The sequence below is a fragment of the Babylonia areolata genome, chromosome 4, assembly GCF_041734735.1.
Source record: "Babylonia areolata isolate BAREFJ2019XMU chromosome 4, ASM4173473v1, whole genome shotgun sequence".
Lineage (NCBI taxonomy): Eukaryota > Metazoa > Mollusca > Gastropoda > Neogastropoda > Buccinidae > Babylonia > Babylonia areolata.
In genome coordinates this window covers 31,205,092-31,218,397 of record NC_134879.1, presented here as the reverse complement: position 1 = coordinate 31,218,397, position 13,306 = coordinate 31,205,092, and the positions used below count along the sequence as shown (strand labels likewise).

General features: G+C 41.8%; 1 protein-coding gene across 1 annotated transcript in view; it reads left to right on the top strand.

The window, feature by feature from the left end:
• LOC143281054 (anaphase-promoting complex subunit 1-like) overlaps window positions 1-13,306 on the top strand; it is an 83,746-nt gene that overhangs the window by 49,002 nt on the left and 21,438 nt on the right. The window contains exons 34-41 of the mRNA XM_076585966.1: window positions 126-212; window positions 1,084-1,131; window positions 1,975-2,057; window positions 3,451-3,529; window positions 6,048-6,122; window positions 8,558-8,640; window positions 9,955-10,045; window positions 12,243-12,356. Of these exons, the coding sequence (XP_076442081.1) occupies window positions 126-212; window positions 1,084-1,131; window positions 1,975-2,057; window positions 3,451-3,529; window positions 6,048-6,122; window positions 8,558-8,640; window positions 9,955-10,045; window positions 12,243-12,356 (660 nt within the window). The remainder of the gene's footprint in view (window positions 1-125; window positions 213-1,083; window positions 1,132-1,974; window positions 2,058-3,450; window positions 3,530-6,047; window positions 6,123-8,557; window positions 8,641-9,954; window positions 10,046-12,242; window positions 12,357-13,306) is intronic.

Below are 13,306 nucleotides of genomic sequence, written 5' to 3'. Positions count from 1 at the left end.
GTAAACATGAGTTTCCTGTCTGGGATATATGAGCGTCAGTCTGAAATACTAGTATTTAGGTAATTTGGGTTGGTTTAGAAAAAGAAAGAAAGAAAAAAAAAAGAGAATATTTTGATTGGTTGCAGAAGGGGAAGCAAGCAGTGGGGTTGTCCAATCACAACATGGCTGACATCTTGTGTCATTTGATGGTCGGAGGACAGAGGCGACCCCTGGTGAGTTGTCTTATTCTGAAAACATCGCTTCTGTCAGTATCTGCTTAAGTCTGTTTTGCCTGAAGCTTATGTTTAGTGTAATCATGCAGGTTTTTTGTTGTTGTTTTTTTTTTTTTTTTTTTTACCCACCTGCCTGAACTTTAGAACAAAATTTTGTTGTTGTTCCTAATTTACTTGTTCTTTGGCTTGGAGGTGTCTTGGCAAAATCAGGCGTTGGACTTCTAATCCAGTGTTCACTTGTGATTGGAGTTCGAGGCCCAGTTTTGGTATGGTGTTGTGTCCTTGGGAAAGGAACTTTTCATCACTCCACTCATGAATAGGTACCTGAGTTTGGTTGGGGAAGGTTAGAATGGAGGGAGGAGAGGAATGCGCCCCCCGCCCTCCAACCCCTCCAAGCCCCCCCACCCCCCCCCCCCACTCCGTCTTCCTGTGCCAGGCCCTGGACATGGTGGATGTGACTTCACTGCCCTTATTGCCATAAAAGGCTGTGGGACCTTTGACCCTATAGCTCTTGTTCCTTTGGTTGGGAGATCAGGTTCTTGTGTTTCAGTCTGTACTGAGAATTAAGTGTTTGGCTGCTGAAAAGCCACCAACAAGTTGACTCACTGAAAATTTTGTTGCGGTTTCAGTGATGTTCTTGTGTGCCAGTGTGGGGTCTGTTATCTAGCATGTGCTGTAGTGCTGTGTTGTTTTTGTAATTCAGTATGTGTAAACTCTAGTAATCTGTGAAGCAAAGTGTTCCATGTTTAGTAAACAGTAATGATCATGTATATGATGAACATGGTGTGCATGATAAAGATGCTGTAATCTGTCGTGTTTGTCACACAGTAGTGAGGCATGCTGCGAACATTTCTGTTGTGTGTGTCTGCAGCCTGGCATTTACAGGGAGCGATACCGGTCCCCCAGCTACCTCATAAAGGTCAGTTGTATTGAACATTTCCTGATTTTTCTTCTTTTTTTTTTCTTTTTTTTTCTCCCTGTCTTTTCCTGATCTATTTTTGATATTGTACCAGATGTTGAGATTCATGTGTGTGTGTGTGTGTGTGTGAGACAAAGAGAAGAGAGAGAGAGGGAGAGAGAATGTGTATTAGTGTATATGTATTAGTGACATTGCTTATCATGCACAAGAGCATAATAATAATGATAGTGATAATAATGATGATAAACCTTGAATGGTGGTCTGGATACCAGTCATTCAGATGAGACGATAAAGCAAGTTCTGGTGTGTGGCATACACCTAGCGCATATGAAATAACCTACAGCAACAAAAGGGTTGCCTGTGGCAAAATTATGTAGAAAAATCCATTTTGATAGGGAAACAAATACTTGAAGGCAGAAAAAGAAAAAGAAAATCTGCTACATAGTGACATGCTCTTTCCATGGAAAGCAGCCCGAATTTAACGCAGATAGATATGTAGTGACATAAAACAGTACAATACAGTACAGTGCAATGCATTACAGTGCATTATTATTTGATACAATGCAATACGGTTGAATGCTATACGATATGATACGCTACAGTTCACTACAGTACAAGTAATTCAATGCAGTACAGTAATGCATTACAGTGCATTACAATTTAATACAATGCAATATAGTTTAATGCAATAAAATATGCTGCACTACAGTACACAACAGTACAAGTAATACAATGCAATGCAATGCAGTACATTGTAATGCAGTACAGTACAATGCAATCCAATTCAGTCCAGTCCAGTCCAGTCCAGTCCAATACAATGAAATGCAATTTTGTGTTGATCAGGAAGGAGACTGTGTGAATGTAGACGTGACATCGCCGGGGGCAACGCTGGCGCTGGGTATGCTGTTCTTCCGTTCTGGAAACAGGTGAGAGAGCTTTCCATGGAGACAGGTGAAAGAGAGAGCTTTCCAGAGCTTTCCATGGAGACAAGTGAGAGAGAGAGAGAGCTTTCCATGGAGACAGGTGAAAGAGAGAGCTTTCCAGAGCTTTCCATGGAGACAAGTGAGAGAGCTTTCCATGGAGACAGATAAGAGAGCTTTCCATGGAAACAGGTGAGAGAGCTTTCCATGGAGACAGAGCTTTCCATGGAAACAGGTGAGAGAGCTTTCCATGGAGACAGATAGAGCTTTCCATGGAGACAGATAAGAGAGCTTTCCATGGAGACAGATAGAGCTTTCCATGGAGACAGATAGAGCTTTCCATGGAAACAGGTGAGAGAGCTTTCCATGGAGACAGAGCTTTCCATGGAAACAGGTGAGAGAGCTTTCCATGGAGACAGATAAGAGAGCTTTCCATGGAAACAGGTGAGAGAGCTTTCCATGGAGACAGAGCTTTCCATGGAAACAGGTGAGAGAGCTTTCCATGGAGACAGATAGAGCTTTCCATGGAGACAGGTGAGAGAGCTTTCCATGGAGACAGATAGAGCTTTCCATGGAGACAGATAAGAGAGCTTTCCATGGAGACAGGTGAGAGAGGTTTTCATGGAGACAGATAAGAGAGCTTTCCATGGAGACAGATAAGAGAGCTTTCCATGGAGACAGGTGAGAGAGCTTTCCATAGTGACAGGTGAGACAGCTTTTCAATGAGACAGGTGAGACAGCTTTTCCATGGAGACAGGTGAGACAGCTTACCATGGAAGCAAGTAAGGTGGAGAGAGCGAGCCTTTTATGGAGGCTGTTAGTTGGTTTGTATTGGTAACTTGAGTTAAGGTTTCCCACAGAATCAAGGAAGTCTGGAAAAGTCATGGAAAAACAGGAAGACTATTTCCAGGGCTGGTAAAGAAAATTTTTTTTAAGTCATAGAAATAAATGTTTCACCCAGGAAAAGTCTTGGAATTTTCATAGTTCAGATTTATAGTATTGAAGAAGATACTGCTCAGCAGTTGGTCATTCAGTCTCTGTCTCATCTGAAATGAAAAACGACTGCTTTTTAAAATTTTTTACATCCAGTCCACAAGGGGGGGGGGGGGCAAAAAAAAGCCTGAACAATAAACATAAAACCCCCCATAAAAAAACAAAACACCCCCAAAATTCTCTCTCTCTCTGTCTCTGTCTCTCACACACTTGAAAAACAAAAGAGGCATAAATGAAAGTGTGCACATTACTTATTTACATACAAAGACAAACTTTATATGTTTGTATGTGCGTGTGGTGTTTGTATGCATTTGCGTGCGCATGAGTGTGTTTGCATACATGTGTGGGTGTGTATGTCTGTCTGTGTGTGTCTGTGTGCATGTGTGTGTGTTGTGTGTGAACACAGTGCTGTGGCGGAATGGCTGGAGGCCCCAGACACACAGTTCATGCTGGACCATGTTCGGCCCGACTTCCTCCTGCTGCGGGTCAGTTTGACTGTTTTGTTTTGATTTTAATCTTTTGCTCTGTTTGTCTGTGCCTGTATGTGTGTGTGCATTCGTATGGGTGTGTGTCTCTGTCTGTGTGCGAGTGTGTCTCTGTGTGTGAGTGTATATGCGTGTGCATGTGTGTGTACGTGTGTGTGTGTGTGTTGTGTTCATTTTCATTTTTGTTGGTTTCGGGTATCTCTGTGTAGTGGCTGTAAGGCGGTGTGCACACACTACAGAAGTCAGGGTGCAGATCGATGCATGGATATATTTGTGAACTGGATCTGATAACTCTGTGTGTGTGTGTGTGTGTGTGTGTGTAAAAAAATCTTAACCTGTTTGTAGTCACTGAACATATGATGTACACCGTGAACTGTGTACTGCTGCTAGTCTGTGAGATATGTGCGATTTGTCCTTTAAAAATTGTTTTCCTGTCGTTTTGATATTAATGTGTACAGATTGTAGTTAAGTTTTTCGCCGCTACAGGCGATTTTAGTTGACCAGACAGTTCACCGCCTTCAGCGACTTTAGTCGACATAAGGGGCCATGTTTAAAGGACTATTTACCACATTGTAAACACACAGCTGCAGCCATTGTTCTGAGCAATGGAACAAAGACTGACCAAGTTTGAAGTGAACAAGTCATGTGAAAAAAAGTACACCAGCAGGCAGGAAAAGAAGAAAAAAAAGGTGATGCTGTACTTTAGTGATGTGCTCTCTCTGGAGAGAGCAGCCTGAATTTCGCACAGAGAAATCTGTGGTGACAAGGAGCAATACAATGCAATGCAATGCAGTACAGTACAGTACACAGTACAATACAATATAGAGCGGTACGATATACTTATATACAATATGATACAATCCAGTACAATACGATACAAGACAATACAGTACAGTACAATACATGAAAATACAGTACAGTGTAATACAGGACAGTACAATACAATACAGTGTAATGTACTCTTGTCATAGATGGTGAAACCGTGGAGAGAGTTGATGAATACAAATATTTAGGGACTATTTTAGACAATAATCTGGCTTTTGACAGGAATGTTGATTGAATTCATAAGAAAAGTCAGTCTAGAATATTTTGCTTGCAGAAGTTCAGGAATATTGTTGTCAGTTCAAAGATTCTCCAGAGCTAGTATTGATGTTGTATAGAGTCTGTGCTGACAGTTTCGTTTATGTGCTGGTATGGAAGTTTGGCAGTGAGAAGTAAGCGAGTTCTGAATGATGCCGTGAGTGTGAGCAGTAAAGTTGTGGGAGTGAGACAAGCTAATATGCAAGAGCTGTATGAAAGGCGATTGGTTTAGAAAGCCAGGCAGATAACAACTGACAACACACATATTTTAGCAAAGTACTATGAACTGCTGCCATCAGGACGACACTACAAAACGTTTAAAAGTAACATCCAGGGCTCAGAAGACCTTTTTACCACATTCAGTTCACCTTTTAAATTCATGAGAACTATGTATGCAAGTGTGTGTCACAATATGTGTGTGTGTGCGTGTGTGTGTGTGTGTGTGCACGTGCGTGCTTGCATGCGGGTACATGTGAAAGTGGATGCATAATAGATTGCACTTTGTTTAATTTTTTTTAGATAATCATTTACATAAATGTGTGACAGTGTGCAGGATGAATGTGAAAAGGCATTGTGCAATGTTCTTGTCTTTTGATACACTTATACTGATAATAACTATGTGACAGTAAATTCTTATCTTATCTTAATTAATGTGCAATATGATACATGCAATGTTAGCCTTGGTGTATTTCAGTATGTTTACAATAATGATTAATTTCAACATTTTAGTTTAGTGAATATATATGCAATAGTTTTTATGTTAATGTCGCATATGTTATTGACTCTTTTTAATGAAGTCATGTTTATGTTTTTGTGTTGAGTAATTGTCTACCTTTGTTTTTGCTGCACCTGCTGTAACTTCTCTTAATGAGATAATAAAGTTATTCTTTTGTGCTTTTACAGTACAGTATAATGCAGTGCATACAGTGCAATACAATACAGGATAATACAATACAATACAGTACAGTACAATATAGGACAGTGCAATACAGCACATAACAACTCAACACAGTACAATACAGTACAGCCCAGTACAATGTAGGACAGTACAGTACAGTGCAGTACAACACAGTACAATACAACACAGCCCAGTACAATGTAGGACAGTACAGTACAGTACAATACAACACAGTACAATACAACACAGCACAATACAACACAGTACAATACAACACAGCACAATACAACACAGCCCAGTACAATGTAGGACAGTACAGTACAGTGCAGTACAATACAACACAGTACAATACAACACAGCCCAGTACAATGTAGGACAGCACAGCACAGTGCAGTACAATACAACACAGTGCAATACGACACAGTACAATACAACACAGCCCAGTACAATGTAGGACAGTACAGTACAATACAACACAGTACAATACAACACAGCACAATACAACACAGCACAATACAAGGATGCCTGGGGGCATTGCAGACGCTGAGCCGTGGCCTGGTCCTGTGGGACTCTGTGGTGCCGAGCAGCACCTGGCTGGAGAGCAACATCCCTGAGGTCCGCCTGTCTGCCTGTCTGTTGGTCCATCTGTCTGTCTGTCTGTCCGTCTCTCTCTGTTGGTTTCATTAAATGAGCTTTACGTCTGCCTCAGCAACATTCCTGAGTTATTTTTGTGTGTGTGTTGTTCTTTTTAAGGACGCCTGCAGAATGATAATGATAGTTAACCAGTTCAGTGCCAGAGAATTTTGTAAAAAAAAGTGCTCTCCCCTTGCCAGGGAATATTGAGGATTCAGGGCTAATAAATCATAAAAAAATCTAGCACAAAAGCTATGGGTGATACAGAAAGAAAGTAAACGTTTTTGTGAAGGAAAATGAGTGTAGATTCTGCTTCTGGGCTTTTTTTCCCAATTAGGTTGATTGTAGGTAACTGTTCAGGCATGTAAAGTCAAGATAATAATTTTCGTGCAACAAAAAAGTCTATTTCCACCTCTACATAATGACATCCATAAAGAAAAGAAACCAAATACAGCAAGAAATAGCAAGCCTATTGTCAGATCATACGTGTAGAAGAAATTAAAACAGACTATAAGCTTATGAAAACAAATCACAGCTCTTGCAGACATGTAAGTAAATCACTGTCCCAATAATGACAAAAGTGAGAAAAGTCAATGTAAAAGGTCAATAAAATTCTCTGAAACTGAACTGGCAGGCTTTTTGACAGCAAAGAGCATTTGCAGGTGAGAAGGTGAAGTTCTTTGATGACATTCCCTCTTTTCAAGTTGTATGTGGTCTGATTAAAGTGTCTGCTGTGTATCCGGCTTGCCACCTCTTCAAACAAGTCATCCCTCTGACTCAGCGGCAAAAAAAAGCGTTAAAAACAAAAAGCATGTGTTTCACGGCCAGTGCAGGGCCAGCACTGCGTTTCGTGAAAATCGTGGTGCATTGGTGGTTGTCGATTGCCTTCTGTCTGCTTTGAAATGTGAGTTCACTCTTCCCAAAAGCCACGCCCCCTTGATGACCTCTGGCTGGCATTCAACCTATTGTCTTACATCACTCCTCTCCCTCTCCTTCTCTTCTTCCAACACTGGCTGTGCGTATTCTGTCAGTCATAGCCAGTTGTTCAAAAGTGCTGTCTGATTAGATGGACGGACTGAATTACCATAAAAATGGGCTGTTTCATAACTGTTGTTGTCAGTCACCTTCGTTTTCAAACCAATCATCAGACAAGAGAGATCCTTCTCCATCGCGAAAGCTGTCCATAATCACAAGCAGAGCTTTCAGAATTGTGTAAATCTGCTGACTGTGACTATTTGCTGTACTGGACAGTTTTCAATGCATTTGTTTGCACATGATGCAACCCCCTTTTCCACGCGCGTATCACGTGGTCAGCAAATTATTATCCAGTAGAAAGGGGTCTTCTATCTGATGAATGTTCATTTAAATAGTATTTTTATGATCCAGACACATCAGACTGGGTGTTCAGAGCCTGTTTATGTGAATTGAACCAAACTCCAATGAAGGGAAAATCAGAACATATGCAGGATGTCAGTGGACGTCTTATAGGCACAATGGCAATACTTTTTGTAGGACGTCAGCTGACGTCTTATAGGCACTCTGCTGGTTAAACAAAGATAAAACAACAACATTGATAATGATATGGTAATATGATAAAATAATGGTGATGATGATAATGATGACGATGATAATAATGATCATTACGATGATGATAATAATGATGATAAAAAAATGATGATGTAATGATAATGATGATAATAACAACAAAAACTAAACAGAGAAAAGAGTTAGATATTCATGTGATACAGAGTTAAGGCAGAACTTGTCAAGGACAGTTTATTCATGCAAGTATTAAATCGCAGATTAACATTTTATACCCCATCAGTGCAGCTTCAGTACATTCCCTATGGACCAGCTCAAGAACAGCTTAGTGCACTGTCAAAGCCATACTTTATGTACAAAACACACACATCTTTAATCAACACACACATCTTTAATCAAAATACGCTCAATCCCCCTAAAAAGACACTGACAAACTACTTTCAAACAACACAGAAGCTAAAGCCAACAAACTAACAGCACCAAATGAGAAATCATCTGATTGAGAAAGCGAAACTGAATTCGCCCACACAGTAAGCGAAATTGAACGCACTCACTGCAGTTTGGAAATGTCTGTACTCTTCATGCAGTTGGTTGTTAAAGTCCAAGGAAAGCAGTTGGTTGTTGCATAAAAATCAATTCTTGGAGTGCAAAGTGTTAATCCTGCTGTCTGATGTACAAAAATTTGGAAATAAAAATGCTTTATGCATGTATTGACCTTTTTTATACTGCTTGTTTCAATAATCAGACTTGCTCAGTTAGTGTTTATGTATAAAATGTGTATGTTGCTGCTGTCTACCCTCCATGCCTCTTCGAGGGTTAATGGTTTTAATTTTCTTGATTCTTGATTCCTTTTTGTCCACTGTCCATGATTGCAGATTGTGAAGAAATTTGCCTTCAAGAGACTGGAGGAGGAGGAAAGTGAGGACATGGATGAGAACATTGACTTTGAAACCATGAGGTAAGTTGTGAATGAAAACAACAACAACAACAACAAAAGTTTTATAACACAGACTTTACCATGACCTACTGATGCAGACTTTGGCAGGGGTCTGATTCCTTGTCCTGTTCAAACTACTACCCCACTGAAGTGAAGAAAACAAAAGTAGAAGCAGGTAGTTTCCCTCCCACAGCATATTATATGATTGGTACATAATCTGAAAGTCTCTCTGAAAGCGTTTGATACCAACCCTGACTCCTGGGAGGAATCTGCAGTGGACCGTAACAAATGGCGTGCTGCTGTGCACAAAGGCGCCAAGTTGTGCGAGGCCAACAGGACTGCTGCAGCTGTTCAGAAGAGGCAGGCCAGAAAGTCACGGGCAAACAAGCTCCCTGACAATGATATGCCTGTCTTTGTCTGCCCCAACTGTCAGCGAACATTTCGTGCGCAGATTGGACTATTCAGCCATCTGCGCACTCACAGATAGACTCATGAGCATCCTTCCCCCCACCCCACCACCACCCTCCCCCCATCCCCCATCTGGATGACAACGATGGTCATCATCGATCTCGATGGACACACCACCACCACCACCATATGATTGGTACTAGTAAATTGTCATTGAAATTCAAATTTGATACCATGCCTGACCAGTTATGTTTTCCTTGAAACAGAGCATGAATTGACATAGTCAATGTGTTTTAAAGTGATAGGTGTTTCAGTGTTAAATAAGTCCATTGTTATGAACGGTGAGGCACAATTTCAATCCTTAGCCTTGATAATCCACAGATGATGTGTTTATTGATGACATAATGAGCATGGAATGAAATGTTCATATGCGTGCGTGTGTGTGCTTCCGTGCATGCGTGTGCTTGTGTTTGTGTATGAGTGCATGTATGTACTTTTCAAAAGGAGGAGGGTATTTCACTTGTATTTTTTTAATTTTGTGTGTGTTGTGTGTATGTGCGTGCATGTGTGTGCATGCTATCATGAGAATATGGGTGTGATTACATAAAACAATTATAATGTGTATGTGTGTGTAGGCATGTTTGCATGTGTGTATGAGCATGCAAGGGTGTGTGTGTGTATGTATGCGTGTGTGTGGGTTTTGATGTACATGTTTGTGAATGTGTTTGTTTGCATGTGCTAGTAAGAGTGTATGGATGTGAGTACATGAAATATTTATCTCATATATATATAATGTTTGTGTGTGTGTGTGAGTGGTGTGTGTGTGCATGTGTGTGTGTGTGTGTGTGTGCTAGCCTGAGTATATGGGTGTGATCACAAGAAATGTTAATCACATATTATTTTATGTAATTGTGTGTGTTGGAACAGCCAAGCCTGGATCAACATAGTGGCTGGCAGTGCCATGGTGCTTGGACTGAAATTTGCCGGAACAGCCAACAAGGCAGCATACGATTTACTGGTAAGGGTCCAGGTTTCTTTTTTGTTTGCTTGTTTGTTTGGGGTTTTTTTGTTGTTGGGTTTTTTTTGGTTTTTTGTTATTTGGAAAAAAAAAAGTTATAAAAAAACGAGAACCCCCCCCCCCAAAAAAAAAAACCAAAACAAAAAAAAAACCCAAAACTCTCTTGTTCCACCCGAGCCTTGACACAGAAGATGAAGACACCAGAATCCTCTCCAGAGCACATCAGGTCATCTTCAGGCTGTGGACTGGACACTGCCAGCTTCTGGCTCACCTCTGCAGGATCCACATCTCCTGCATAGACTGGTGGCACAGGCATCCAGCCCCTTGAGCACATCCTTCAGTGGTGCCCAGCCCATGCTGCACTCCGATATCAGTTCTGGTCCGAGGTGGTGGATCTTGAGGAGACGTTGAGTCAGGAGTGTTTGCAATGGATTGCAAGAGTTCATCACTGCAGTAAACTTGACTGTATAGCATGGCAACGGGAAGGCAGAAGAGAAAGAAAAAGCTTCCTCCTTTGAAGTGGATCGGTGTATCGAATGTCTGTTTTGCATTTTCTTCCTCTCCAATCCTCTTGTCACGCCTGATTATTTGCAATAACTTACAGAGGAGAAAGAAAAATGGGACTGTATTGTTTTGCCTAAAAATGGTTAGGCTTTCATAGGAAACACACAACATTATATGCAGCATGCCCCAGTATGCCAACAAAAGCAGGCACAGTTGTATAAATCTTTAAACACATGAGGCTTCATTGTTAACAAAGGCCAGCCTCCTACTGTGTACCATTTTCACTCAAGTACCACCCACATACACACCCTCGCACACACTCATTCTTACACGCGCGCACACACACACACACACACACACTCAAACACACACACGTTGTCCTCATCCTCATAACCCACTTAATTAATTACCAATCCCCTCAGTCTCATTAAACCCCCTACCTCCCTCCCCAGATCTCTTCCAGCCCTCATTTGTTGGGGGAGTGTACAAAGACTACAATACAGTATTATACAATACAGTAAATACAATACAATACAGTAAATACAGACAGAATGAACCAGTACAAAACATGATACACTGCAACACCACAGTCCAGCAGAACACACCAGATCACACCACACAAAACAAAACACACCAGACAACATTCACAACACCACACACATCACACAGCAAAACACCACACCACATTACAGTATAGCACAGCACACTACAATATATACAAGACAACACAAGACAGTAAATACAACACAACTCAATACAGAAACAATACACACCAATACAATACAATACAATGCAAACCAACACACATGCCACAAGGGAAGTGTTGCTGTTGACAGCTGGAGTTCATGTGATGCATGCTGAACCGACTGCTGACACCCAGCTTACAAATACAGTAAATATTATACAGTACAGCACAGTACAGTGCAGCACAGCGCAACATAGCACAGCACAGTTGAACACAACACAGCACAGTGCAACATAGCACAGTGCAACATAACACAGTGCAACACAACACAGCGCAGCACACTACAGCACAGCACAACGGTAGTGTTTGTGTCAACAGCTGGAGTACATGCGACGCCTACTGAACAGACTGCTGTATGTACAGTAAATATTATACAGTACAGCACAGTACAGTGCAGCACAGCACAACATAGCACAGCACAGTTGAACACAACACAGCACAGTGCAACATAGCACAGTGCAACATAACACAGTGCAACACAACACAGCGCAGCACACTACAGCACAGCACAACGGTAGTGTTTGTGTCAACAGCTGGAGTACATGCGACGCCTACTGAACAGACTGCTGTATGTACAGTAAATATTATACAGTACAGCACAGTACAGTGCAGCACAGCACAACATAGCACAGCACAGTTGAACACAACACAGCACAGTGCAACATAGCACAGTGCAACATAACACAGTGCAACACAACACAGCGCAGCACACTACAGCACAGCACAACGGTAGTGTTTGTGTCAACAGCTGGAGTACATGCGACGCCTACTGAACAGACTGCTGTATGTACAGTAAATATTATACAGTACAGCACAGTACAGTGCAGCACAGCGCAACATAGCACAGCACAGTTGAACACAACACAGCACAGTGCAACATAGCACAGTGCAACACAACACAGCGCAGCGCAGCACAGCACAGCACAACGGTAGTGTTTGTGTCGACAGCTGGAGTACATGCGACGCCTACTGAACAGACTGCTGACGCCCACGCTGTGTGAGCAGGCCGGCCGCAGTATGATGGAGAACTGCACCAGTGTTCTGCTCACCTCTCTGGCCATGGTCAGTGCGCCCACACCTCTGTCTGTCTGTCTGTCTGTCTGTCAGTGTCCCCACAACTCTCTGTCTGTCTGTCAGTGTCCCCACAACTCTCTGTCTGTCTGTCTGTCTGTGCCTCCACACCTCTCTGTCTGTCTGTTTCTCTTAACATGATGGAAAATTGCACCAGTGTTCTGCTCACCTCTCTCGCCATGGTCAGTGCCCCACACCTATCTGTGTCTGTCTGTCTGTCTGTCTGTCTGTCTTTCTCTTTCACTCTTTCTTTCTCTTTCATTTTCTCTCTCTCTCTCTCTCATTCTCTCTCTCTCTCTCTCTCTCTCTCTCTCTCCCTTCAGATTGGAGGAATAGACCATGCCTAAAACCTTAATCCTTGAATAAAAATGTTTTGAATTCTGAGTTTTCTCTCTCCCTCTTTCTTTCATTTCCTCTTTTCTCTTCTCTTTGCTCTCTTTCTCTCACTCTTTCCCCTTCTCTTTTTCTGTTCTCTTCTCCCTATGTCAGTTAACTCTTTCGTTCCTGTTTTTCTATGAGCCATTACTCCCCCTTGTTCCGAGATTCCTACCATATGTATATTCCCTTCATTCCTAGATTTAGAGAAGAGAAAGAAAGTATGAAACAGGGTACTTATTTCGGAGGCTTACGTCAACGCAGCTCATTACAGTACACTAAGATTGTCATATTCTGTTGTATACAGAATTGATGTGAGAAGTTGTCTGAGACCCTGTTGACACTATAGGGTGACATCTCTGGTGACACTCGGGTGTAAAACAGGTGACTTTTGGGTCAAACACAATGCATACAAGTATGTACCACCTGCAGGACAGTGTTTTGCTTGCAGAGTATGCACATCATGCAGGTACTCACCGAGTAGTGCCGCACATGTATCTCAGTGCCACACTGCTAGTCATATCCATGAAAACTGTCACAATTGTCACTGCTGTTGTCCTTATCAC